Source organism: Pezoporus wallicus, unplaced genomic scaffold (genome assembly GCF_028554395.1).
Source record: "Pezoporus wallicus isolate ANWC-B61680 ecotype Strahan unplaced genomic scaffold, APGP_CSIRO_Pwel_v1 scaffold_2584, whole genome shotgun sequence".
In the NCBI taxonomy this organism is placed as follows: Eukaryota; Metazoa; Chordata; class Aves; order Psittaciformes; family Psittacidae; genus Pezoporus; species Pezoporus wallicus.
Genome location: NW_026642851.1, coordinates 12,298,975 through 12,325,546, shown reverse-complemented (window position 1 = coordinate 12,325,546; position 26,572 = coordinate 12,298,975). Strand labels below are relative to the sequence as shown.

Genomic DNA, 26,572 nt, shown 5'->3' with positions numbered 1-26,572 from the left:
GAGCCTAGCAGTTGCACAGTAGTATATATCCTTACTAATAAATTGGTAAGGCAAGCCAACAGAAATTATTCTAATATCCGATTTCATACTATGCTGTGGTTTCTTCCTAGGCCACTTAGCTGTGTTATTCATGAGAGTTTGCCACCTTTATTTATTCCATATTATATTTCCAGTATACCAGTAAGTGTGATGATACTTTAGCATTGTGCATACTGTTAGAATGCTGGTAAAGGTCTGCAGCTGTATATGTTGTTAAAATCTTATAAGTGTTGCAGTTCATAAGCTCAAGAAGTTATTTTGGAATTACTCTGTTACCTAACAAAGAAATACTAGCATAACAAATGCTTGCAGAATTTGCTGCCACAAGCAACATTTAGTGAAGCGCAGTTTCACACAAGTGAAATCTGCTTTTACAGCAGACTAAAAGGACAACAGCTGTAAATGGTGTGGGAGTTACGCATTTTCTTGTCAAGTGTTTGGAATTAAATAGCCTTTCTGTCAGAACGCAGAGTTGATGACTGCTGTGTTTTAGAACTTTCTCTTGCAAATTGTTCTTTTCTCTATTTGCCCCCCTCAACTGAGCCACTAATATGCACATATATAGGTTTTAAATTCTTAATGGCTCTGGATTTTTCCTTCTCTTTCAAAGACTAGGATATTACAGTTTTTGCTCTACTGAGTAATATTTTTTGCTAACTTGCACGGTAGTAATTAGATTACATTCTGTTTGATCAAATGGTACTCAAGTTGGGTTTTTTAGGCTTTTGAGCTTGCCCAGTAATACAAATTCAGTAACTTCTGTGTAGCTTGGGAATCTTATCAAAGGTGATGCTTACTTTCCCATCTGCACTTTTCATGATTGCCCAGATTTGCACTGCTTTGTGTAAGCACTGGACCCTCACCAAGTATGCTTAAGTGCTGTGGGATCTGTACTTTAGAAAATGTAAAGCGTAGGAAAAATTGCTATTCAGTTTGAAGTGAGTTATACTAATGGAAACTTCTTCTTGACTCTTAAGTTATTAGGAGTTCAAGTAGCAGCGTTTTACCTCCCACTTACGCTTCATAGGAGCTAGTGTTTTAGATGTGCTATGGTGCTGTAATGGTGAGAGCACAGAAGATGCTAACAATCTGTCTTAAAAACTTTGTCCTTTATGAGGCAAATGAGATGTCTAGCTATACCTTAAAATAGTGAATGGCTCACTAAGTGAGGGCTCTCCAGCCCTCCTGTATTGGTTATTCTGCTGCAACACTTCCAAAAAGGACTTGTACTTTTGTGATACTGCCATTCTTAAAAGCAGTAATTGTTGACATATTCCAGAACAGTTTTCTACTGGGGAAGGCAACCTAGGTTTTTCTGATGTTTTCTTAGTGTACTTAGTTTTTTATAGAAAATAATCACTGAGAGACATCACAAATAATTCCCAACAGCTTTGTTCTTCATAAATCTGCATTTGAACATGTACTGTGTGTTCCCCAGAGGTCAAGAATTGACAACAGTTGAACTAAAATACAGAATAAACTTGGTGTTTTCACTAGTATTGTTGAAACATCCTTTATTACAGAATCAGCTTCATACCACTTCCATGAAGGTGGAGAAAAAATATAAATGTACTACTGAGTGACATGTCTAGGTTGTTCAAGATGTCAGCTAAATTTCTGTATGTTGAACATATCGGTAGTTTTCATGGTGGACAGGCTTAAAAAGAAGTGAAGGACATTTACTGTCTGACTTTTCAATATTATTAAATTTGGCCACTTTTACCTAATTGAAGTAAGCTTGCCGTGTGAGCATTTATGAAGTAAAGTGTTTCATATGGTATTTAGATTTTCTACTATAGGAAAAGCAGCTTTGTCTGTATCCTTGGACAAAAGCTTTTTTATGGAAGGGAGAAGCTAGATTGTGCAAGTGGCAAAGTACAAGTACGGTAAACACTGTCATCTTTGTGCATGTTTTACAAAGGATCCCATTGTAAGTTCTTATTTCCGCTTTTTAAAATATTTGACATTATTGGTGCAGTCCTTCAATCAATCATATACTTTCTTTTCTTGCTATAAACTGCTTAAGTTCATATGTGATAGTTTTGCTCGCTGAGATGGTCATGAGCACTGCAAAAGTGTGAATGGGAAATCTGTAGACTGTACGGGGAAGAAAGGTTTTCCATCGGTTTTCTTTGATTGGTCGCTTATGATGGATGATCTCTGCTCCTCAGAGACCCAGCCAGTTACTCCCCTCTGTAGCAGGCAAAGGCGTACCAGAGAGCCCTGCTATCACAACCACTTTCCACTTCTGTTCATAAGAGCTTGTGAATGTGATCAGGGAAGCCACCTCTTGGCTTTCCATGCTATAGGATTTTTGCAGTGTCATTTAGTAAATCATTGTCTTGATGAGTATGAAAGTAATTAAAGTCCCTTCCTTTGGGCTGCCAAGAATAGGGAATGTATTTAGTTTGAGGCTTTTTACTACACATCTAGAATTTTTGTCCTTTTTTTTTTTTTAATTGATAGGATTTACAATATCACCAGATAAACATTTATATTTTTGGCAACTCTGGGAATTTTATTTTTTGCCTGTGTTACAGGAGAGCTGGAGCAGAAGGGAACTTAAATGGCTGAAATAACACAAGCGCATTCTGGCAGAACACGATGTCCTATGTACTAAGACTCTTTGTTTTGTAAAACAAAGTATTAATAGATGTATTTATATTAAAAAGAATTATATGTAAATGTCTCCAGAAATAGAAATAATAGCTCAGCCTGTAATTCAGTCTAAGTAAAAAGCAAAATTGACTAAAGTTAGAACTAGCAAACTAGATCAGATGCCTAATTTTACTGTTTTTGATGTAACAAAGTTACCAGCTAGCCATTTAAAGTAAGTTATTTTGAATGTGTCTGCTTAATTTTTAAATGTGGCATTTAAAATACTTAACTGATGAACAGCCTTTATGAAGCCATATTTGAATGATTTGTACAGGATGTTTTTAATTCTGCATTGCTTTGTAATGTCTTTTTTTTTTTTTTTAGATCTCAGTTCGTAATGGTATAAAAACTGAACGTGAGAACTTTGGTGCAGCTAAATAATATTTATGGCTTGTTTGACATTTATAATCAGATATTAACAGGTATATAATATTCACTGTCATTTTTTTATGTACTCCTTAGGCTTAGTGAATTATCCAGTTAAGGCTGGAAAAGGTTAGTGCATAAAAAAATCGTTTGGGTTCCCATTTCAATTTGGCTTGTTAAATTAGTTGCTGTCTTCACATCTGAGGTAGTAGAGGACTTGCTGAAAAATCCCTCTTATGGATATTTGGATATTACAGAATATTTTAAATGTGGCTGAATATGTTAGAAAGCAGGGTTCAGAACATGTTTGTAAAAACATAAGCCAGCAGCAGAAAGAGGAAGGAGGGGATGAGCTAATTCTTCCAGTTGAAGCTGTCACTTTGTGAAAATGAAACTAGATTTTTTGAGGTTTCTTTTAGATCATTCCTGTTGAATAAAGCTGGTATTGAAGGCCCAGGCCTTCCTAAAAGGACAGTGGCAATTCCTTGGCAAGAAGCTTGGTTGTTGAGGGAACTGGGATGCTTCATTCTGTCTTGGGATGCTGTGGGATGTGCCTGTTTGCCTTTCTTAGGTTTGCTGCTGCAAAGAGCTGGTATTCCCTCGTTTTCCTTCAGTGTAATTCTGTTCCTTCACATGAATGTGGACAATCTGTTTCTTGTACATAAGAGTATTAAGATGAGATTTGTGGTGTTGTTTTTTTTGGTTTTTTGTTGTTGTTTTTTTTTTTTTTCTCTTTCCCCATTTTTAGCAGCTAGTTTCAGCAATCCAAATGCTGCTACTGTAATGGAAGCTTTTAATTTCAAATTCATTACACTAAGAAAAGCTGCAAACAGAGACACAACAACTAAAGCAATTTCTTTGTGAAGGAGGGATAATGATGTGTGGTAGGTGATGTTTTGCAGGCTAGCACTGCAGTTCTTTAAACAGAATCTTTTGTCTTGGATTTAAGTGCTGTGAAAGGAAAAAGTAATTGTCAGTTTCAAGGAAACTTTGTTTTCTGTCTTTTAATTGCTGGCATCCTCAATGCAGTATGTTCTCATTGCATGAAAATAAACCAAAAGCATTTTTAGGTGGTGGATAGGGAAGAGATCTGTTGTCTTTGTTTCTCCCAGAACAAAATGTTCAGTGTGCTGAACCTTTTTAAAGTTTGCTTTGGTTTTGAATGCTTAAACAAATACTGCCATCTGAAAAAGGCCGTTTGTGTAAGGTAACAGTGAAATTTAAGGTATCCTCTGAGAAGTTGATATCCATTTTGGTGATGAAAAGTGCCTTGTGAAGTATACTAAGTTTGTTTTCCATTGCACTGAGCTCAAGTGTTAAGAGGCCTGATAGAGTATTTTCGGCCTTTGTTGAAAATGTTGACTGTTCATTCATGAATGATTAACAGGCTGTTTTATTTAAAGGCACGGATCTGCTTCCTCCTGTGCCAGTGTAAAAATCAGCTTCTGAAAAAGCTGTGTGTACAGTCCCTATTTGAAGAATGTTGTGTGTTCATCCAGAAAACTTCGCCCTGCCTGCAGGAAACTCTTCCTGGTCGATTTGCAAGGGTTTAGAGCTAGCAAACCTTTCTGTGAGGCTGAACTAAATATGGCAGGTTTCTAAAGTGTTAGTACAGAACATTGTTGAGCTCAGAATGAGGTCCATATGTTAATAAAGTTGTCATAATGCTTGATGCCTGTACAATTTTCATTTAAGTTGCAACACCATACAAGTATTTATTTCTAGTTTATCACTCTTTTAGTAAGAGTCTTTGCCTGTTCTTAGCAGGAGAAAGCAACATGAAAAAGTCTGAAAAGCATATCAAATAACAAATGAATGTTGAAATGTTTTGAGTATAAGGTGCACATGCATAGGCACGTTGACGGATGTGTTCTTGTGATTCTGATAGTAAGAAGACAGAGTCTCTTTTAGTAGATTTATTTCCATGTTTATGAGCATTCAGAGCTTGTTAGTGCAAAAACAAAGCTCAGGGAATGAAGTTCTAGATGGAAGTCCTTATGTGCATACTAGCTGTTTAGTGATTAGCATATATTTAAGTTTCCCTTAACTACATATGTCTGGTTTTGGGAAAACAGCCATGGAAGTAGTCAGAAGCTACTTTGATATAGATAATGCTTTACATACTCGGATTTATACCTTGGTAATAAGTAATGTGTTTGGTAAATGAAAGGAATGTAGTTAAATGCTTTTTGGCTTGAAACCATTAAAGGCTTTTGCAGAACAAAGTCTTGAATTTGAAACAGTCATTTGAAATGAAACAGTGAGGCGTTGCAGGGCCTGGGAGCTCTACAGGGACATCTGGTGTGACCTGCCTTTGCAGGGCTCTCCTCAGGTTGGGGGGGAGACTATTCACCTTCCTGCCAACACTGATGTAAAAAGTACACCAAAGTTAATTTCAGGAAACTTTGAGCTTTCTAAAAGCTGGTTTCTTCATCCGTAAATGAGAAATTCTTCAAAATTAGCCTTGATAAGGTTGGGTGCTTTTGAACTGAGCATTACTATAGACACAATAACATAACTTAGTTGTGCAGCTTGAGGTATGAGGAAGTATTACTGTGTGCTCTGTGGTTATTTAAAATAGCTCCTGATAAGAAAGTTGTATCCCTCAAAGATGTACTTATGAGCTAAACTGGGTGTTGTAGATAGATTAATGGCTTTGCGTTTTTTTTTTTTTTTATGCTTTGCTGAAACCAGTAACCTACAGCTGCCTTTGGACATATTGTAATTCTCCCTGAAAAGTCTCTTGGAAGAGAGAGCAACAGGGATTGAGTAGCTGGAGGCTCAGCTGGCAGGACAGTTAGCTGTCCTCTTTGCTATTGAAAACGAAAGTTCTGGCTTTCCCTTGAAAACCGGAAATCAGTATATTGAGTTTGGAAGTAAAAAGCATTCAGAAGAAAATCCCTCATTTCATATTATTGTTTTAAACTTAATTAGTATGAGTTAACATGGCAGTATCTTGGTTGTGGGCTTCCAGTATTGGCTTAGTACATACATGTCCTGCAGTTTTATCTGAAGCTGTTCTGGTTATAATGCTGAAAGCATTGAAAAACAGTGTGGAACCTCTGAGCCATATTTCTATGTGTTTAAGGTTTAAGAAAATGTTCAAAGAACTGTATTGAGTATTCTTTTTCACAGGCTTTCTATTTGGAAAACACTTTTATTAATACACGGATTTTAATAATGGCACCTCATTGTCTGTCTTAAAAAAACAATTGGCAGATGTAGGCCAGATAGCAAAGCATTCTTACTGTCTTGTGGGGAAGAGCAGCTTTAGGAGAACAGGAGCGTTGTGCAAACCACCAGCTTCCTGCCACAGCAGCCAGGCTCTTGATGGAGCTGCTTTTGACACTTCCTTGAAATAGAGGAAGAACTTTAGGCTTTGTGCATTCCACAGTGCAGGTGTATGTTGTAGATTCAAATTACAAGCCCAGTGGTTTAATGGTAGGATGATTTGTGTGGGAAATGCAGTTCTGCAGGCTGATGGAACAAAGGGAAATGGCTTTAAACTGAAAGAGGGTAGATTTAGATTAGATATTAAGAAGAAAATCTTTACTGTGAGGGTGGTGAGGCACTGGAAAGGGCTGCCCTGAGAAGCTGTGACTGCCCCATCCCTGGCAGTGTTCAAGCCAGGTCGGATGGGGCTTTGAGCAACTTGGTCTAGTGAGAGGTGTCCCTGCCTATAGCGGGGGGTGGGAACTGCCTGATCTTTAAGGTCCCTTATAACTCAAACCTTTTTATGATTCTGTGATCAGTCAACCAAGGCAGAAACTGTGATCCTGAATGGGGAGACCTCAAAGTTTCTCTCCTTGCTTCCCGGGAAATTGATATGCATCCTCAAAGACAGTGAAGTCATGTTTTGTTCATAGTAGAATTCTCTCAAAGGCAGCCATTCTAACCTCATCAAAAAAACAAGGAGGGGTGAGGGGGAGAAGACTTGGGTAGTAGAAAAATAGTCTTTTACTGCTCATCAAGTTTTGTAACAGATTTTTATTTCTTCGAATTAGCTAGAGGAGGATACTAATTGGTTTTGGCTCTATGATTTTGTCAGTGCTGAAGCTTTTTTTTTTCCTTTGTGGTTTGCCTTAAACATACTGTACTTGCCATATCTAGTAAGCTGTGTTTTCTCTTTCAAAGGAATAGAAAACAAGTCTGTGCCTGTTTTAATCTTACTAAGTTCCCCTCTAGCTGTTTCCCCTTTTGGTTGGGGATATTGCCCATATTTGGTTCTACCTCTGGTGCAATCAGTTTATATCTGATTGTGTGGTATGGTATGCTGCCTTGCCTGAGCAAACCCTGGTCTAATTTATGAATAGATGTGGCCTAGATTAGCAGCTTTTGATTTTAATGTTTAAAAGGACATTATAAAAGATCTTTTATGTAATGCAATATGTTATTTTTTTCCTGTGAAAAATGCAACAAGAGGCACAAGGACTCGCCTGCAGCAAAGCTGATGAATTAAAACCAAGCAGGGGGAAGGGATAAATTACAGTTCCTTTCTTTGGAGTGCCTAAATAATACAGCTTAAAATAGAGATGACAGTGCATTACCAGGAAATTATTCAATTTGATTTAATAACAAGCTGCTTTCACAATCTCTTGCAATTCTGCATGGTGTGTTTTGTATATGTGTATTATGCGTCAAAAACTGAACATCTGAAAGTGTATTTGTCTCCTAAACATATTAGTGGCTTATTTGAAAGTACTCATGGTTTCAGTGAGTGCCATGGACTTTTAACTATGATTTCTGCTGGCCTCTATGTTAGCAAACTATTTATTAACAAGAAATTGTCATTGGTGTTTTGTTTTTGTTGTAGTTATTTGTTGTTCTGCTTGGGTGCACGTATATAGATAAAATCGGGTGAATAAGATTGCCCAATTCTGTTACAGGAATGGTAATCAGAACACTGGGTGCTATTGCTTAAAATATTTTTAAACAAGCATGTGTTTGGAAAGGCTTACAGGTAAACTATCCAGGTGTTTTCCAGGGTTAGTCCCAACACTGCACTCATCTTTCCAGCTGAACTGTCTACTTAGGTCTTGCTGAGAAGATAGAAGTGCTGCTTTACATTCTACATCTGTACTAGAAGTGAGGGGGAAAGGTTGGAGAACCATAGGATCATAGAATAGTTAGGGTTGGAAAGGACCTTAAGATGATCTAGTTCCAACCCCCCTGCCATGGGCAGGGACACCTCACACTAAACCATGCCACTCAAGGCTCTGTCCAACCCAGCCTTGAACACTGCCTGTCTTCATCCGTCCAACTGATGTCTCTCCAATTTAGAGACAAGGATGTCATGCGGGACAGTGTCGAATGCTTTGCACAAGTCCAGGTAGATGACATCAGCTGCTCTACCCCGTCCATCAGTTCCTTAGCCCCACCATAGAAGGCCCCCAGATTGTTCAGGCAGGATTTCCCCTTAGTGAAGCCATGCTGGCTGTCACCAAGCACCTTGTTGTTTTTCATGTGCCTTAGCAGGCCTTCCAGGAGAACCTGCTCCAAGACTTTGCCAGCCACAGAGGTGAGACTGACTGCTCTGTAGTTCCCCGAGTCATCCATTTTCTCCTTCTTGAAAATGGGGGTTATATTTTCCCTTTTTCCAGTCATTGGGAACTTCACCTGACTGCCATGATTTCTCAAAGATGACGGACGGTGGCTTAGCAACTTCATTCGCCAGCTCCTTCAGGACCCGCGGATGGATTTCATCTGGACCCATGGACTTGTGCACGTTCAGGTTCTTAAGATGGTCTCGAACCAGATCCTCTCCTAGCTCCATGTTCTTCTTACACGATACTTCCCCGAGGGTTTTAATTCTATCCTACAGAACCGAGTCACTTACTTGTGTTTCATGAGTGTTGCAGGGAAAACCTGCTCGGCCCAGACAGTTTAAACCAAACTGGGATCAAAACACTTTGTTGAGCTTTCGAGAACGTGGAATTAGGCAGCAGTCAGTAAGGTGTTGCGTTCAAGTAGTAGTACAAGAGGTAAACCGCCAGACGAGACACATGAATGTTGACAAACACAAGCAAATATCTAAACACCCTCTGCTACAAACATTACCCTGCGTAACAAACGCAGAAGAGATTTCTTGAATTCTCCTTTCCAAGAAGATCTCACCATAGGCAGTGTAGTAGCAAATGCCAGTTGGTGTATTGATAAGGAATGGTGAGGAAATGATGCATGCTCTCTACGTCTCTGCCAAGTTCATGCAGATGGAACCCAAACCCCTTTCCTTTCTCCTTTGGGATCGCCACACTCCCACGACTGTACGTGGTATAAAAGCCTTTACGGATACAGTATGAACATACAGATTTATTTAGAGGGACACCCCGCGGCGATGCCCAGTGTGTGGCCACCATGGGCAGGGACATCCCCTGGGCCTCCTGGGCACAGGCGCTGCCTCAGGGCCAGCAGGACAAAGGCCTTTCTCCAAGGGATGCTGGGTGAAGGGGCAGCAGCAGCAGCAGGGCTGCGGTGGGCAGGGCTGCAGGGGCCCCGTCACCCCCGTGTCATAGTGCCGGCACCCGGCCACGCAGCATCACAATGCTCCGGGGCAGTATGAATCCAGCGCCCTCCCTGCCCCACTGCCAGAGTGCCCGGCGCTGCCACCAGGACAGAGCTGGCAGGCGGAGGGCATCCGAGAGGCAGTCCTTGGGGCACCGGGGGAATTCCTGGCAGGGGAAAGGGGGTTAATGGGGGCAACCCTTGAAGCTGCACAAAGCTGCAGGAGGTTCTGTGCTGCGGTTCCAGCTCCTGGAGGGGCCACGCTCAAAGCTCATCAGATCTATGGATGGATGGATGGAAATCCTGCCTCAGTCACTGGGGAGCTTGCCGTCCTCATCTGCTGGGCACCAGGGCATTAGGTGAGGGGGGGACTAAGGGAGGGAACACTTGAAGCTGTGAAGCTGCAGGAGGTTCTGTGCTGCGGTTCCAGCTCCTGGAGGGGACATGCTCAAAGCTCATCGGATCTATGGATGGATGGATGGATGGATGGAAATCCTGCTTCAGTCACTGGGGAGCTCGCCATCCTCCTCTGCTGGGCACCAGGGTATTAGGTGACGGGGGGGGACTGAGGGAGGGAACACTTGAAGCTGCGAAGCTGCAGGAGGTTCTGTGCTGCGGTTCCAGCTTCTGGAGGGGCCACGCTCAAAGCATCATCGAGGGATCCTGCTTTGGTTGTCAGGGAGCTCGCCGTCCTCACCTCCTGGGGAGAGAGTGGCAGTAGCCAGAAGAAAAAGGATGCACAGGTGGCTCAGTGCCCTCCCCCAGTGCTCTGGAGCTCCTACTGCCAAGCACAGGAAGGATTCGTGCTCCGAGGATTCATCAGGCCAATGGCATTTTGCTGTTGTTGGAAGCCCCTGAGACGGCTTCATGTGGAAGCAGAAAAAGCAGTGCCAGTGTCCCCTTGTCCCCTTAGAGGCGTAACCAGCGTGTGGAGCGGGAGCAGGTCTTGCTCACATGCTCAGGGAGTAGCCGACCGCCAGCACTGGGGTCAGGAAGGAATTTTCCCCCGGGGCAGATTGGCACCGGTCCCCGGGGGTTTTTTGCCTTCCTCTGAGCACTGAGCATGACCCCTTGTCAGGGCTCCTGGGTCCATTCTGGCTGCGTTATCGCCCGGTGCTCATGCTCCACGAAGGCGGCCCCTCGTGTCCTGCAGATGGGGGGGGAAGGCTTTTTTCCCCCCAGGCTGGACTAGCAAGCGTCCCTGGGGTTTTTTGCCTTCCTCTGCAGCCGAGCACAGCCCCTTCACGGGGCTCTTTTGGGTCATGGTGTCCCAAAGGCAGCTGCTCGTGCTCCACGCAGGTGGCCCTCGTGCCCCGCATCCGGGGGGAGGCAGCTTTCTGGACTCCCAGGGTGGCCCCAGCGTGGCCCCGGGACTTGCTGCTGTCCTCTGGAGTACTGAGCACCAGCCCTCGTCAGCTCTTCCCTGGCCCTTTCTGGCTGGGTTCTTCCGTGCACTGCTCTCGCACCACCACGGCACCGCTCCTGCCCTGGCTTTCCTTTCTCAGGCTGCAAGGGAGGGTTTTTCCAGCTAAACTGAAGGGTCTAAGCTAAACCAGACTAAAATTAACTAAGCTAAACTAAATCAAATCACTTTATTTAGAAATAAATCAAATACTCTTTCTACCCGTAACCGTTCTGAGCTGTGTCTTTGAAAGTGGTTTTGGTGCTGATATTCCCTTGGCATTTCAGGTAAATAAGGATCTCCTCATTGTACAACTTGTGAGTGCAGGGAAGGGGAGGCAATAAAATGCAATGGAATAGAACAGAAGGGAGTGGAATGGAACTGAACAGAATGCAACAGAAAGCTCTGCTATGTTATGCATATAGAATCTTAGAATAGTTAGGGTTGGAAAGGACCTTAAGATCATGGGCAGGGACACCTCACACTTAACCATGTCACCCAAGGCTCCTTCCAACCTGGTCTTGAACCCTGCCCAGGATGGAGCATTCACAACTTCCTTGGGCAACCCATTCCAGTGCCTCACCACCCTTACAGTAAAGAACTTCCTCCTTACATCCAATCTAAACTTGCCCTGTTGAAGTTTTAACCCGTTACCCCATGTCCTGTCACTACAGTCCCTAATGAAGAGTCCCTCCCCAGCATCCTTAGAGGCCCCTTTCAGATACCGGAAGGCTTCTATGAGGTCTCCATGCAGCCTTCTCTTCTCCAGGCTGAACAGCCCCAGCTTTCTCAGCCTGTCTTCATACGGGAAGTGCTCCAGTCCCCTGATCGTCCTCGTGGCCCTTCTCCATTCTTGTTCCAACAGTTCCATGTCCTTTTTATGTTGAGGATGCCAGAACTGCACATAACACTCCCAAGTGAGGTCTCACGAGAGCAGAGTAGAGGGGCAGGATCACCTCCTTCGACCTGCTGGTCACGCTGCTTTTGATGCAGCGCAGGATACGGTTGCCTTTCTGGGCTGCGAGCGCACACTGAAGCCGGCCATGTTCACTTTCTCATTGACCAACAGCCCCAAGTCCTTCTCTGCAGGGCTGCTCTGAATCTCTTCTCTGCCCAACCTGTAACTGTGCCTGGGATTGCTCCGACCCAGGTGTAGGACCTTGTACTTGGCATGGTTAATCTTCATAAGGTTGGCATCAGCCCACCTTACAAGCATGTTATCTTTGGCTAAGAAGTGGCATCTCAGAAACTCTATGTCTTGTCTTGAACAAGATCACATTGCTTATGGTTCCTGAGCAATACTTGCATTGTAAAGCTGAAGTTTTTCAACAAGGCAAGCATATACTTTTTTTAAATGATGATTCCAGTGTATTTCAAGTCCAGTGTAAGACATAATAATCAGCTGTCATCTTGAGAGATGCTGTAGAATTGTTTCAGTAATAAATAAATGTCTTGTGATATCTACCTTACAGTTAACGATTTAATGTTTTTCACGCCCCAGCATCTCATGGCTGTCCTTTGTGCTCTTGTACCTAACAACAAATAAGGGAGTTTGTTGGTTTGTTTTACTACTGTAGTATATTCTGATTTGTAAGGGAGCATTCTAAAATTGTTTGCTCTTTAACAATACGTATTTTCTCTCAATAGCCAACTACTCCACCAAGCCAAGGGAGGCCTGATTCACCAGTTTATGCTAATTTACAAGAACTGAAAATATCTCAGTCTGCACTTCCACCACTACCTACAAGTGCTCCAGTCCAAATAAATGGGGAATGGGAAACCCATAAAGATACGACAGGACGCTGTTATTACTACAACAGAGGATCACAGGAACGAACCTGGAAACCTCCACGGTGGGGCCGAGATGCAAGCATTAATAAAGGGGATACCCAGAGCCATGCAGATCATGAGGTAGTTGTTCTGAGACCACAAGCAGTGAGATTGTAATGCACGTGAATGCTGTTTTGCTGTGGAATTTGGTATTGCTGAGTTTTGGGGTGTCAAGGAATGTCTTCATTTGTCTTCTTGGTCATGTGTCTTGGTATGAAGTTGTAAACAGTTTAGCTCTTTAATTGCTTTTGTGTGCAAGAATGAGTACATGAGCTGTTTATGAGAGTAATAAGTAAGTAGTAAACAGGTACTGCAGCTTTTCTTTTAAAGGTAAATGAAAACAAAGGAAAACTAATATATTTTGAAACTTAATAGGACTATAAATGACAGTAGAATAAGACAACCTTTGTAACTTCTCTGACAGAGAATGTGTTCTCTTTCCCAATGTATTTGGCACGTTTTCGGGGAGAGGAGGGGAAATGTGACAGTGCTTCTAGAGCAGGATTTATAGGGACATGTTGAAAAAGGCAAAGGAATTATTTATTTTTTCTCCAGACCAGTCAAATAAATGTTAAAACAAAGGCAAGGGATATACAGGTGTTTGCTACTGCTGGGTTATTGCTGTGGCAGTTAATTTTAAGTATGGTATATTTTTCTTAGAGGAAAGTATTTTTGTAGAGGGGAATTAAGACAGATTTAGAGATCAAGATAGATGTAGAAAACTCGAGAGTTCTGGAGTCAAACCCAGGCTTAATAGAGTTTGACAGCACTTTTCTCCCACATAAAAAAGGACATAATTGAAGCTTCTATCAAATTAAAATAGATTGATTTTTATTTTTGTACTTAAATTTACACATGTATTAATAATATGTTCTATAATGCTTTAAGAACATTTTTTAAAATATTACTTCAAACTCAAATTCTATTTAATGAATTATTAAAAAGGTGAAATAATAAGAATATAAAATAAGTTTAATTGGATACCTTGTTGTAGCTTTTTATTTGACTATTTGCTTAGGAGATTTGAATTTATCACTTGTCAGTGATTTCTGCCTTGGATAGCTGTAGACCAAACTGGGAGAAAGGGCAGTTAAAGGAGCAATGTTTTGTTGTCAATTTGTGTTAACTCTGAGAAAATGCCTTTCTTCATTCTGTGAGTGACACCCTAGAGAACAGAAGACAAGATCATTAAAATTACTGTGCTAGAAGCTCTGCCTAGCCAAGTGTCTAGGTCCAAGGTAGCAAATGCTGGTGGGGGGAGGATATCCACCCCAGCTCTTGGAAATTGGCTATAGAAGCTTTTGACTATATTACGTTCAGGCCATGGACAGGTTCTGTAGATGTATCAATGGTTGGTTTTTTTTTCGTTATGCAAACCTTTTGCAAAACCTTTGGGCAAAGCTTTGCCACAGACCTTGCTTAAGAGAGTTGAAATGTACCATGAAGTTATTTATGTTAAAAACAGATTTCGGCTAATATTTGAGGTGCAGATATATTCAGTGCAGCCAGTTGCTAGGGAGAGCCAGGCATTGATTCGGGTGTGTTTTATCTGAACTACAGTGGTTCAGATAAAGCAAAGGAATAGTTGGGAGATGGATATTACTATTTAAATATGCTTAAAATTGTGCTTTTGTTTTTAAACAGTACTTAGGTTAATCAGTTTTCTGATTGAAAGAAAAAGCAAACATCAAGAAATCTTCTACATATTTCACTTTTACATAGCTTTTCAAATATTAATGGTTTAGGTGGATTTCCTCTGGAGCCTATTACAGTATTTAGTTTTAAAATTCAATTGTGGAATGCTCAAAGATTTTAGGTTGCTGGAAGCTCTGTCGTAGGTGTCTACTTCTGGAATGGTAGTGCCAGAAACAGGAGAGAAAGGAAAAAGGGAAGCTTTTATTGCCTTTGGCAGTGCCCTTCATAGCAGCCCTTACATCTGCAAGCATTTGAACAGCCAAATTCTCTTGCCACAGGCTAGTGGCAGCAACAGGTAAACTGATAAAATGTTTGTGGCTGTTACTTTGGTATCTCTAACGATGGTCTGTTAATTTATCACTGGCTGTCCTTTTGCTGGATAAGACTCCTGTTTTTAGTATGGATAAGGTGATTGCTTTTTTGAGTAGTTACTCTCCTTGTAGTAAGTGTAACTGGCTTTCTGTTGTTATCATTCTTCCTCCTTTTCATGGAAGGACTTCCAGTAAATCTTCCGCATCTGCAGATGATCCCTCCATCTTGTACTCATTCATCAATACCATAACTTCGAAATTAAAGTACTGTGATTTCTGAATAGCAGGATGTGTTCCATCTGAAATGTTATGCCTTCTACCAGCCAAGGATCCACGATAGTGTGAAAGCCAGTGTGCACGGAATTCCTCAGGAGTCTGTGGCATAGATATTGTTTTGGGAAATGAATGCAGGGAGATTGCTTGATTGCTTTTTTTCTTTGTGTGTGTGTGTTTTTTTCTCTTTGATGTATGGAATGGATACTTTGAATAATACTACAATGTCAGCAAGGACATGAACAAGGTGTACAAGGAAACAAATTGTTTGACATGTCTGTGCAAAAATCTTTTCTACTCTACACACCAAACTTGTTCCTTATATTATAATTTACTTCTACTTTCAGAAAATAATCTTAAACCTCAGCTAGCTGTGCCTGGTAGAAAGCCTTGCTTTTGCATTGCTTGTTGTGATATGCATCAGAGTTAGAAGGAGGAGAGCAAGTGGAAATTCGTAATATTTCAGGAGGCATTCAGAGAATCATAGAAAGGTTTGGGTTGGAAAGGACCTTAAGATCATCTAGTTCCAGCCCCCCTGCCATGGGCAGGGTTGCCTTACACTAGACAGTGTTGCTGACCATCTTGTCCAACCTGGTCTTGAGCACTGCCAGGGATGTAGCATTACCACTACCTTGGGCAACCTATTCCAGTGCCTCACCACCCTCACAGTAAAGAACTTCCTTGAATCTAATCTGAACTTCCCCTGTGTAAGTTTAAGACCGTTACGCCTTGTCCTATCACTACAGTCCCTGTTGTACAAAACCTGTTGTATAAATACTGTAAAATACTGGGCTCTACAAAGGTGCAATTGGAGTTTCAAGTTGTCCTTAATGATTATTGTGTTTCCAGATACTATTTGGGAATGGAAGAAAAGGGTTTAGGTATAAAGTTATGGTGGTGGCAGAAAACCAAGGTAGCGTGTCTTCCAAGATTTTTGAGGCAATCCAGATTACTAAAGCCAAGTCTCTTCATTCAGTAATGTAAATTTGTGGGAATAAAATTTAGATCAGAGTTTAAAATTGAGTAGCTGAAATGTGGTATAGTAGAATTAAAAATTATATCAGTATAAACCAGTTGTTCTGAAAATACTTTGAATTGCTTAGCAATTATCAAATATTTCTGTACTGTAAAAATGCATCTCTTGCTCCCTGATGTAAGGTATAAAAATGTGAACTTCCTGAATTTATTACTATTCTCTTTCTAGTCAAATAACCTTTGATCTTTCAGATTTTAAACACTTTCATTCTCAAAATCGCCTTGTATGTTTCCAACTACTTGTAGCATCTTTCATCAGAAGAAAACGACCACAGTTCTTGTTACAGCCAGTCAGATAGTCAGTATGGTTCTCCTCCAAAGGGTTGGTCAGAAGAGTTGGATGAACATGGTCAAACCTTATATACCAATGACTATACTAATGAAAAGGTACTATTTCCTTCTTCTCGTCATGTGTTCTAAATCTTTTCCACTAATTTACTGTTAGAAATACAGATTTCTTTTCCAGAAGTGCATACCTCAGCAGTATCCTCTTGTTTTTTTTTTTTTAAAATGCATGAAACTTTAGCAACTGAACTGACATTTTTTTATGTATGTTCTTTACTACTTAGAAAAAGCTTTCTTATTTTCAGCTGGGTATTAGATTACATTAAATGAACATATTATGTGTGTATATATATATATATTTTAATTCCTGCCCTCCCTCATCTTCTTAGTTACACTTCAGGAACGAACTTCATATCAATATAATGTTTTTCTTACTGTCTTATAAAAGTTGTTCTTGTCTAGATAGGCCTTCCAGTTAGGATGGTTTCGAGCTGAAAATAATACTGCTTTATCAGTTTCATCCTTTACCAGAGATTTTCAGTACTGCTTTCAGATGTAGGCAAACTTCTTAATTGAACTACAGCTGTATCAGCAGATTTATGTTCTGTTCTAATTATCTAATTGCTGCTGACAACTTAGTGTGATTCTGGGTATGGCATAAAAATCTGCTCCGCATAGGATAAATGACTCCATGTTTATATTTGTAAGCAGTCAGGTTTTTGTAACTGTTCACCAAAGTTGCGTTTCGTTTTGTTTTTTAACTTCAAAAAGTGGTCACTGAAACAGTAGATTATTGTATTATAGCACCACCTCTTCTGCAGTTGATGTATGCAAGTTTGTTTTGAAGTCTTTAAAGAATTGAGTTTTATGTCCATTTGGGAATCTTATCCTGCTTAATCTACCTCACTTTCCGATGTTTTAGCAAGCATGCAAACTTTTTTTTTTTAAAATTGCACTAGGATTGGTAGAAAATAGTACTTCCTATCACAGCTTATTGGAAGACAGTCTTGTGAAATCTGTATGACCCAAGAGCTTTGTTGTGTTTCTATGCATATTTTTGTGTAATCTTCTTGTAGATGTTTGCTCATTACCGTTTTTCCCTTTCTACATAACTAGTCACAGTTTTCATAGTTTTCATAGTTTTCATAGTTTTAACTCTCTTAATTGTGGGAGCTGCATATAGAGGTTAAGTAAATATCTTTTTCGTGATTTATCTAGGAACTGCATCTCATGTTCCTGTTGATGTATTAAAAATTGAGTTGTTCACAAAGTGAACAACTTAAATTATCTTAAATTATCAGCAGTTGCTGGCTGAGCTTCTTGTAATTCTGTGATTTGATGCAGATTTGCATCCTTATGCAGATTTGATGCAAAGATTGTGCCTCTGTAAAAGTGAGATATGGCATCTTCAAAAATACCTATTTATCGCAATCTCTTGGGTGATATTGCAGGACTATTTTCTGAAGAGTTATACAGAAAAAGTATTAGTGAAATCAATTCGGGAAGCTGAAAATTGTGTTGCTGTCACTGCTAACTAACCTTGGTTAGCTAATGGAGGTTGTGCGCTAGATGCTGCCGAAGTGGATGGCACTTCGTTGAAAATTAACTTTAAATCCCAAGTGTCAGAAATTTAGTGTGTTACGACTGTCATGCTGATTGCATTTCCTGTTGTACATTTTCTTTTTTTCTTCTACAGTGGATAAAACATGCAGATGAACAAGGTAGACCATACTACTACAGTGCTGATGGTTCCCGATCAGAATGGGAATTACCTAAGGTGAGTGACTTAAAAAAGGAACTTTGACAACTTGGGACTTTCAGCTTCTCTTCAATAAATGCTCTATAGGGCCTTTAACACGAGTTATTCACAAGAAGAGGTCTTACATATTGCACTTGGTTATTTCTTGCATTATTTGTGGAATTTCTGATCAAGAGGAAAAAATACTCTCAAGGACCATGAAAAATGGATGTATGTAACTATTCAGATGTCAAAGAAGATCTTACCTTTGCTGAACTGAGCTTTTCATGCAAGGCTGCAAAATGATGTATGTGATCTTGCTGTGATAAAGAAAGTTCTGTAGGAAAAAAGATTATTGGTTTTTTTTTTAGTACAAAATGTTCCTGAGAAACTGTAGTCTATTTTTATTTATGTTTATTCAGGCAGGTGTTGAAAACCAAAACTTTCAGTAGAGTTTTGTGGTATTTTTGAGGATGATGCAGTTTCACCAGAAACGTGTTCTGGTATTTATTAATTATGTAAGTAAACCAGGAATTTGTAGGAAAATAACAGAGCTAGGGACACTTGGTATGTGAGGATGTACCTAATACAGTTTAGTTCTCATTTTGGCTTTGAAAAACTACTGGGTGTTTTTCATAATGATGTAACTGTGTATGTCTTTCCTGTCGCTAGGCTGTTAGTTCAATCCTACATAGTAAGATGACTATTAAAAAGAAAGCTTCATGCACAATGTGTGTCTAAGTATACAAAAGAGCATGTTTCTCAATTACTACTCCTTCAGGCCAAGAATTGGTGTCCTAAGTTGCTTTCACTTAGAAAGGACCCACCTCAATAGACAGTGCTTTCATAGTATTTTTGAGAAAATACTTCTGATTGAAATTTATGAATGAAGCTGTATGCTAGACTGTTTTATTATGTCAGTAAGAGAATTTGTATTGGAGTCACTGAAGAGTTGAGTTAGGTTTTTGAATTCTCCTGTGTTCATCTGATGTGTTAAGTACCTTAAGTTTTGTAAGATACATAAACCTAACAATTTATAACTGTTGGTTTTAAAAGCTCCTTATTTATTGATTAGCTATTAGATTAAAAGTCTGGAAAACCTGCTAGACCAGGTTTTACCAGAAGCAATTGTTTGTTCTGTCTGTATAACTGCAGTTAATTTTGGGGAATAATGTTTTGGCTACTTCATTCTGTGACTTCTGCAATGCAGAAAATTTTGACTCTGAAGTTGTTTTCCATGAAAATAGATTGGATTGGATTTGAACTAAATAGCAAATTAAATTGGCTTTAATCCAACTACAGCAAGACATAAAGGTAATCCAGAACTGCTACTTGATTCATATTAGCATAAAGGCATGGGGCGTCTAGTATTTGTGTGTTAGTACATGAAATTCTAACTGAACAGTAGTTCTAAACAAACATCTGATCTCCACTGTATTAATAGCTACTTACAGAATGAAACATAACATCTGTTTTGGAGTTCTGATTTAGTTCTTGCTTATATGAAAATCGTCACGTATTGCTGCTACAAATTTTCATTGAAAATTACTTCTCATGAGCTATTTGGGCAGAATGTACTTCTTGAAACGAGTAAATCTTGTGTGGCAACAAATACAACATTAATAAAAGTGTCTGTATCTGAAGAACATCCAGCAGAACTGTTACACTTCTAACTGAAGTGTGATTGAAGCTTAGTGTCTCAAATCTTGCTGAAGCTGGTTCCAGAAGTGCTTAGGAACAAGTGAATTGAAAAGACAATGTAGGCTACAGAAAAGTTATTAAGAAAAAAAATAATCCGTATTGAAAACTAATGAGTGGTGAAAGAAAACTGTAGGAAGACTTCAGCTCTTGTTTAAATGAAAATTAAGTTACTAAGTGTCCTGGTTTCAGAGGTAACAGTTTCGTGGGTTGTGTTTTTTGTTTTGTTGGGTTTTTTTTTGGTTTTGGTTTTTTTTTTTTTTTCTTTTTGGGGGGTTTTTGGTTTTGTTGTTTGGGTTGTTTTTTTTTTTTTTTCCTAGCAGCTGGTGCAGTGCTGTGTTTTGGCTTTAGTCTGAGAGCAATGCTGATAACACACCAGTGAGTAATGCTTACCCTGATGAAAGACTTTTCAGTCTCATGCTCTACCAGTGAGGAGGGGCACAGGAAGCTGGGAGGAAGCAGAGACAGGACATCTGACCCAAACTAGCTAAAGGGGTATTCCATACCACAGCATGCCATGCCCAGTATATAAACTGAGGGGAATCACCCAGAAGGGCAGATCGCTGCTTAGGTTGGGCTGCTGGAGTCAGTCTGGATGTCAGTTGGCAGGTAGTGAGCAATTGTATTGTGCATCACTTGTGTTTATTGGGGTTTTTCCCTTTCCTCTTTTAGTTTTATATTCTCTCTCCATGTCATTTCTATTATTATTAATAGTAATATTTTGTACTTCAGTTGCTGAACTGTTCTTATCTCAACCCGTAGGGTTTTACATTCTTTTAATTCTCCTCCCCATCCTGCATGGATGCTGGAGACCTGAATGCTGTCAAACAGAGCACGCTATCTGAAAAATTTCAAGGAAACATGAAGACATGATGCAGATAATACCAGGAAGATATCGTGCGATCAAATGGAAACAGAAAATAAAGATGAAAACATGTAAATGGGGCCTACTTGTCTTACAGTAAATTTGTCTTATTCTGAGCTGTGCTACTTAGTTTGGAGGTAACATACTGTGTGTTGGCGTTAATATCCACTGTAAGTCTATGCACTAAACAGTATCATTAGCAATAGTGAATCCTGTTCACACTTTTATCATAAACTTTGGGATTGCTTGGTGAAATTTGAGACAGTCTCAGCCGATGTGAGGATCTGGATGGTTTTTAAGGCCATAAGTGCAAGTGATATGACAAACCTGCTTGTCCCAGTGCTCCTCCTCATTCTGCATGTGTTCTGTTTAGGTTCTGTTCCTTCAGCGCAGCTGACTCTTCCAACTGCCAGCAGACATCCTGTGGCAGAGAATGAGGAATTTTCTTTCCCTAGAGAAAAAAGGGAATGAAGTCCTTAGAAAGACAAAAATTACCGTTCTGTTGTTGTTGTTTGTTTATGTAGGTGTAAGAAAAGTGTTATTGATTTAGTTGGTAAGAAAAGCAGAAGCTGTAACATCGGCATTAGGTCCATCACAGCACCAATAAAGTTTATTCGAAGCCAGTAACAGCAGTAGCAACATGTAAATTTTTTTTTCCTTCTAAATCTTTTGATTTCAAGCAGTTTGTTGGGACAGCTGCAGATAACAGAGTGTACAAGGTGCTAAAGGTACTAGGATACCAGGGTATTTGTAAATGCTGCTCTTTTGAGCTTTGATCGCAAGAACGTAAAATGCTTTACAAACTTTCACTGTGTATCTGTTGCTTCCCACTCTTCTCTCCCTTCAACCACCCATCTCCTTTCATCTGGCTGAGGATGTTACTAATGCAAACCAAGAAGAATCTTTTTCTGTTTCTTAAAGCTGACAGATCTGTGTCATCTCTGTAAGAATGGGGACAACTGCTACAAATAACTTGAGGCTGTTACATTTATTTCAGACACAATTGGGCTAGGACAGAGCCTTGAGCCATCCACAAATGAGGTTAAAATTAAATGTAAATCACTCAGCCAGTTGAGAGGGTTAGAAAATTTTATACCAAGGCAAAGAAAGCTTTTAAGTAACTGGTGAAGGCATTGAACAAATTTAGCAATCAAAATAACCCTGTGTAACCTAAATTTATCCCACCAGTGTCCTTACCCTACACCAAGAGCTGTTGTACCAGGAATTCTCTGTAACTTGATGTATGCAGTCAGGGTATGAACAACTGGCTTGTGTTCTCCTTTCCTGACAGGAGATGCTCCCAGTGAAATGGGGAACTGAAGGGATGTGCCAGTAATGGGTTCATGTAATGGAACAAATTTGAGTTTGTGGAGGATTCTCAAGGAGCGGTAGTGTGTATGTTTGGAGTTTCATGCTGCAGTATCAAAAGCTTTAGAATTAAGCAAACAGTGCCATACCCTTAGAAGGTGCTGTTAATGTTCATGGTATAGCAGATGTGACGTTAAGGTACGTGGTGTAGCAGAGATTGTTCTATCAGGCAGTGCGTAGTCTTGAATGGGTCAGTTTTATTGCAGTATACCGCCCTTGCCTGATCTGTTTTCAAGATTACACCAAGGCTTAGACACAGGCTTAGACACAGGCTTAGACACAAGGCTTAGACAAAGCCTGCTCAGAGTTACGAAAAACAAGATTTTTGTGTGAGGGAAGAAGAGCCCAACCTAGCTGTTTATCATTACTGATAAACAGTGGGAAATATTGCAAATGCCTGTAGCAGAGGCAACAGATCTGCAGGTGGAGGCGTATAGAGTGTCAGTCAACCTGATTTGAAACTGTTCTGAAAGGCTTTTTGAACCAAGATGATTGGGTGGCAACAGACCGAAGAGTAGCAGGGGTGGTGTCATCTGTCTTGGCTGGGCTACTGGTGCTGGCTGCTTCTCATTAGCCAGCAGACTCTACCTGATCTAGAGGATGGCTAGTTCAGTTGGATAATGCAGAGCCTGCAACAGTATCTGTATTTCACTGTGATTCTCTTTGATGATCATGGATCAGTCCATTTATTTTAAAAGTGGAGACTTCTCTTGAGCCCAGAAATATATAAGCTTTGTCTTTCCCCCCCTGCTTAGTACTGTTTTACTATTTGTAATGAATAAAACAAAATCCCTAAAAAAACCCTCATAAATACCTGAGTGAAAGATGTTTACTTTACACCTCTGTGGTGAAAAATGGGGCAAAAATGTCAAATGTTCCCTTTAAAGACTCATCAGTTTAATTACACTGTTTATATTGCCAATGCAAATTATTTAAACTGCTAAGATATATATAGCTCAGTGTTCCTGAGTTGTTAGCTGTGCTTTGTTAATGAGCTCCATACACTGTTGCTTTGCTTTCTTATTAAATATGCTCTGTACAACTAGATTTTCGGATTACTTTATAGGTCCTTTCCCCTTCAAGATGGGGTTGTCTATTAGATAAGTTAATTCTGACAGCTTGTGATGGTATCACAGGCACCTTTTAAATAGAGATCACCTGTAATTAGGCCTGTGTCAATATCCTAACTCTTAACATAGATTTAAATTCAAGACAACAGTCTTTGACTATTTAAACTTCAATTCCTCCAGTTACTCAAATGAAAAGTGCATAGAGAATTTTCATAAATAATATTCACTGGTGTCACTAAAGTGTAAGTCTATTTCTGAAATAAGTGGTTCTATTTCATAGCAAGAAATAGGTTTGAAATGCCCACTTAAATATGTTAGAACTGCTGCAAGAAACAGTGGCAACCTTCTGTGATTTAGATACAGTTTCACTGAAAATGGTTTAGATTTAGTTGTAGTACCAGTGGGCAGTTCTGCTGCATATTGCTTAGCTTTCTGCCACAGTTTTGAGTTGTAGGAGCATCTGCAGAGTGGATGTTTCCATAACAAGAAAGTAAACTAGTATTAGATTGCTTGCAGCATGAATGGTTCAGCTATTGATATAAGAAGGGGACAGAGTTACTAATCCTCACCGCTGTAAAGCAGTTGTCATGTGGGTGTAGATGTGTTGAGCCCAATACAAAGTTAGTACAATCTCGGAAGTGAATTTCTGCAGTGATAACCAATACGTTTCTGTATGTACAAGAACTACCAGGTTCTATTCTCGGTACTGCTTGATTCATTCACCTAGGAATATTTTACTACTCTTGTGCATATTGAAATACTTCAATGAAATGCTAATGTTACTTACCTTTTCAGCATCTTATTGATGCACTGGAGCATTAACTTCGTTCACAGCAAAATACAAACCTAACGCATGCATAGTTACATAGTAGTACAAGTGTACTACTGCCATGGTAGTAATGCTGGTTCTTTATTTGGGCAGGAAACGTAACTGTGTTTTGCAACTTAGCTTAAGTTTAGCATTTTTGTTAATTAGGTTAAACCTTGCCATGCTTTGTTGGTATGTGTAGGTATAGGCTAGGGTTGTCTTTAAAGACCTGAGGCTCTGAGCTTATGGTAGGAATCAGCAACAAAACTATGGAGTTCAGTGTGTTTGCAAAGATTGTTGCTTTAGCCTTTTTAAGTAAAAAGGACACTTGACTTTCCTTTGTTACTTCTCACCCAGTGGATTCTCGTCCTTTACATGACTCTGCAAATACTGCCTTATGTTTCTCTTTTTGTGTAGATTTTAGTCTTCTGTTGCCGAGTAGAAAGAATTTGTGATGACTTGAAAAAGCCATATACTGATAATTGTCTCTTCTTGTTTGTATTTTTAGTATTAAAAGAGTTGTTGAAAATTTATTATTTTATTGTGTAATTCATTGTAATTGTATATAATTTAGAATGGCAGTGCTGCTAAGTATGCTGCAATGCTGGTATCTAATCAAATGCTGGGTCCTTCTTGTGACCTCCTTCACATTTTCTCAGCTTGTACTTTGGATGCTCCTCTGTTATTAGAAAACCTATGTTATGATAAATCCTTTCTCTCCTTGGCTATTACAGCTCTGCTGAGTCTTAAACTTGATCTAAACACCTTGCTGCAGGATAGTAGGGTTTTCCTTTTCTTGCACAAGAGCCGGACAGGTGGTATGGTACTGTTAGTGCAACAGGAAGAATGAGTATTAAAATCTTTTATTTATTCTAATTCCGTGTTAGCTCTTAATACACTGGTCGGTTGCAAATCCAGCAGTAAGCTGTTGCACAAGAAATCAAACTTCCGTCTGCCAATGGACAGTATTATCCCAATAGGCCGGTCTTGGTTACTGCATTGGAGAGGACTACAAGCAGAAAGAACAGTTCTTGAAGACTCAATGCAAAATTCAGTGGCCTTCAAACCAAGGCTATTTTCACAGCCTTGAGTGACATCAGGAATCTGAAAGTTTGCAGTGTTAAGAAGTATGAATGGTATGTTCAAGTCTTGTTTACATGAATTAGATTCTACTTATAGTTTGATTTTTCTTTTTTCTCTTATTTAGTATAATGCTTCACCACAGCAGCAAAGAGATATAATAAAGAGTAGGAGTCTGGACAGGAGGCTACAAGAACCAATAGTTTTAACAAAATGGAGGCACAGCACAATTGTGTTGGATACCAATGATAAGGTAGGAGCAAGTTAAACAGCATCCTGGAATACAAACTGCTTTTGATGTGTGAAATATTTAATGTAACAGAAATAAGTATGCATGAATTTCTGAAATACCATTTTTCTTCTGTTGTATCATTGTGTATATTATTCACTGCAACCAAGTGCTGTTCAACAACTTTGCTACTATTACTTTGTGAGTAATAGCTCATTTCTTGTTATTCTTCAAGTATGTTAAGTGGTGTTAGTTCAGGGTTTGGTGTGTACAGCTGTTTTACTTACAATTTGGAATTTCCTAATTCAGTTTAGGCTATGGAGTGTAATTAGTATTTGAATTCAAGAGTTAATGGATGTGGGTGAGGTGCTCATATAAAGTATGCTGAAATGTCATGCCTCAATGTTTCAATTATAGGAAACACCAAGTAGGAATACACTTGAAAGATTGCAGATGAATAACTGAAATATTCATAGAATTGAAATAAAAGTTGCACTTGCTAAACTAAAAACTATGCCTAAAAGATGTAAGTATTAGTTTTATATACTGGACTTATCCCATTAATGACTGTTTCATTGACCTCCACTGTAATATCTTAAGGAAAGAAGAAAAGCTCTGTGTGGTTACAGCAGAGTTATAATATTGTTTTTGAAGGACAGACAAGAGTACTGAAAGTGCTGAAACACTTGGCTTTGGTCCTGTCCAGAGCTGAGCTGGGAGTTTAGTCTGAAAAGAGCTGTTGATTAGTAACAACAAAAGCTGTTTTCTGCCCATTCTTAGGGCATGTTCTTGATAGTCTGTGCAGTAATAGATACTGTTTAGGCCAACAAGAAGACAGAGCCTCTCCCTTGCTTTCTCTCTGCCTGTTTCTCTCCAGTTTGATTTTTGTCCCAGCTGTTTCTGCTTCTGCCTGAGACATTCAGCCTGGGGGTGGGGAGGGTCAATGTGAGCTGAGTGGGGAGGAACTGAGATTGGTTATTGTAGGACTGTAACTTGCTGGGTTCTGTAACTTCTCAGCAACCCATCCCAAGTTTCTTGGAAACAAATACTTTGTAATGCTCATATCACAGACTACTCAGAATGAGATATCAGGAAACAGCATTGCAGCTCCTCTTTTCTAAAGATACAGGGGAAAATGGGATGAATGTAGATTTGGGAGTATGAAGAAAAGCCTGGAAGTGGGGCAGTAAAATCACAGATGTCAAAGAAAACTTAAATGGGCAAAACACAGTACTTGTAATGAAAATGGATCTGCTGCCCCGAATATTAGTTGCTTGACCTGTTGCTTCTGGCCTGTTTTAGTGACTTTACTTGCTGAAAT

The 26,572-nt window shown here is 39.7% G+C and overlaps 1 protein-coding gene across 9 annotated transcripts in view; it reads left to right on the top strand.

The window, feature by feature from the left end:
- Nucleotides 1-26,572, top strand: part of ARHGAP12 (Rho GTPase activating protein 12) — a 76,516-nt gene that overhangs the window by 23,675 nt on the left and 26,269 nt on the right. For 6 of the 9 annotated variants that reach the window (XR_008975303.1, XM_057432879.1, XM_057432877.1 and 3 more), the window contains exons 2-5: nt 12,614-12,877; nt 16,357-16,497; nt 18,092-18,172; nt 25,150-25,275. Coding sequence is in view for 8 of the 9 variants with exons in the window: in XM_057432879.1 (XP_057288862.1) it covers nt 12,614-12,877; nt 16,357-16,497; nt 18,092-18,172; nt 25,150-25,275 (612 nt within the window). In the remaining variant the exon portion in view is untranslated. The remainder of the gene's footprint in view (nt 1-12,613; nt 12,878-16,356; nt 16,498-18,091; nt 18,173-25,149; nt 25,276-26,572) is intronic. The other 3 variants (XM_057432878.1, XM_057432880.1, XM_057432881.1) reach the window with 3 other exon arrangements.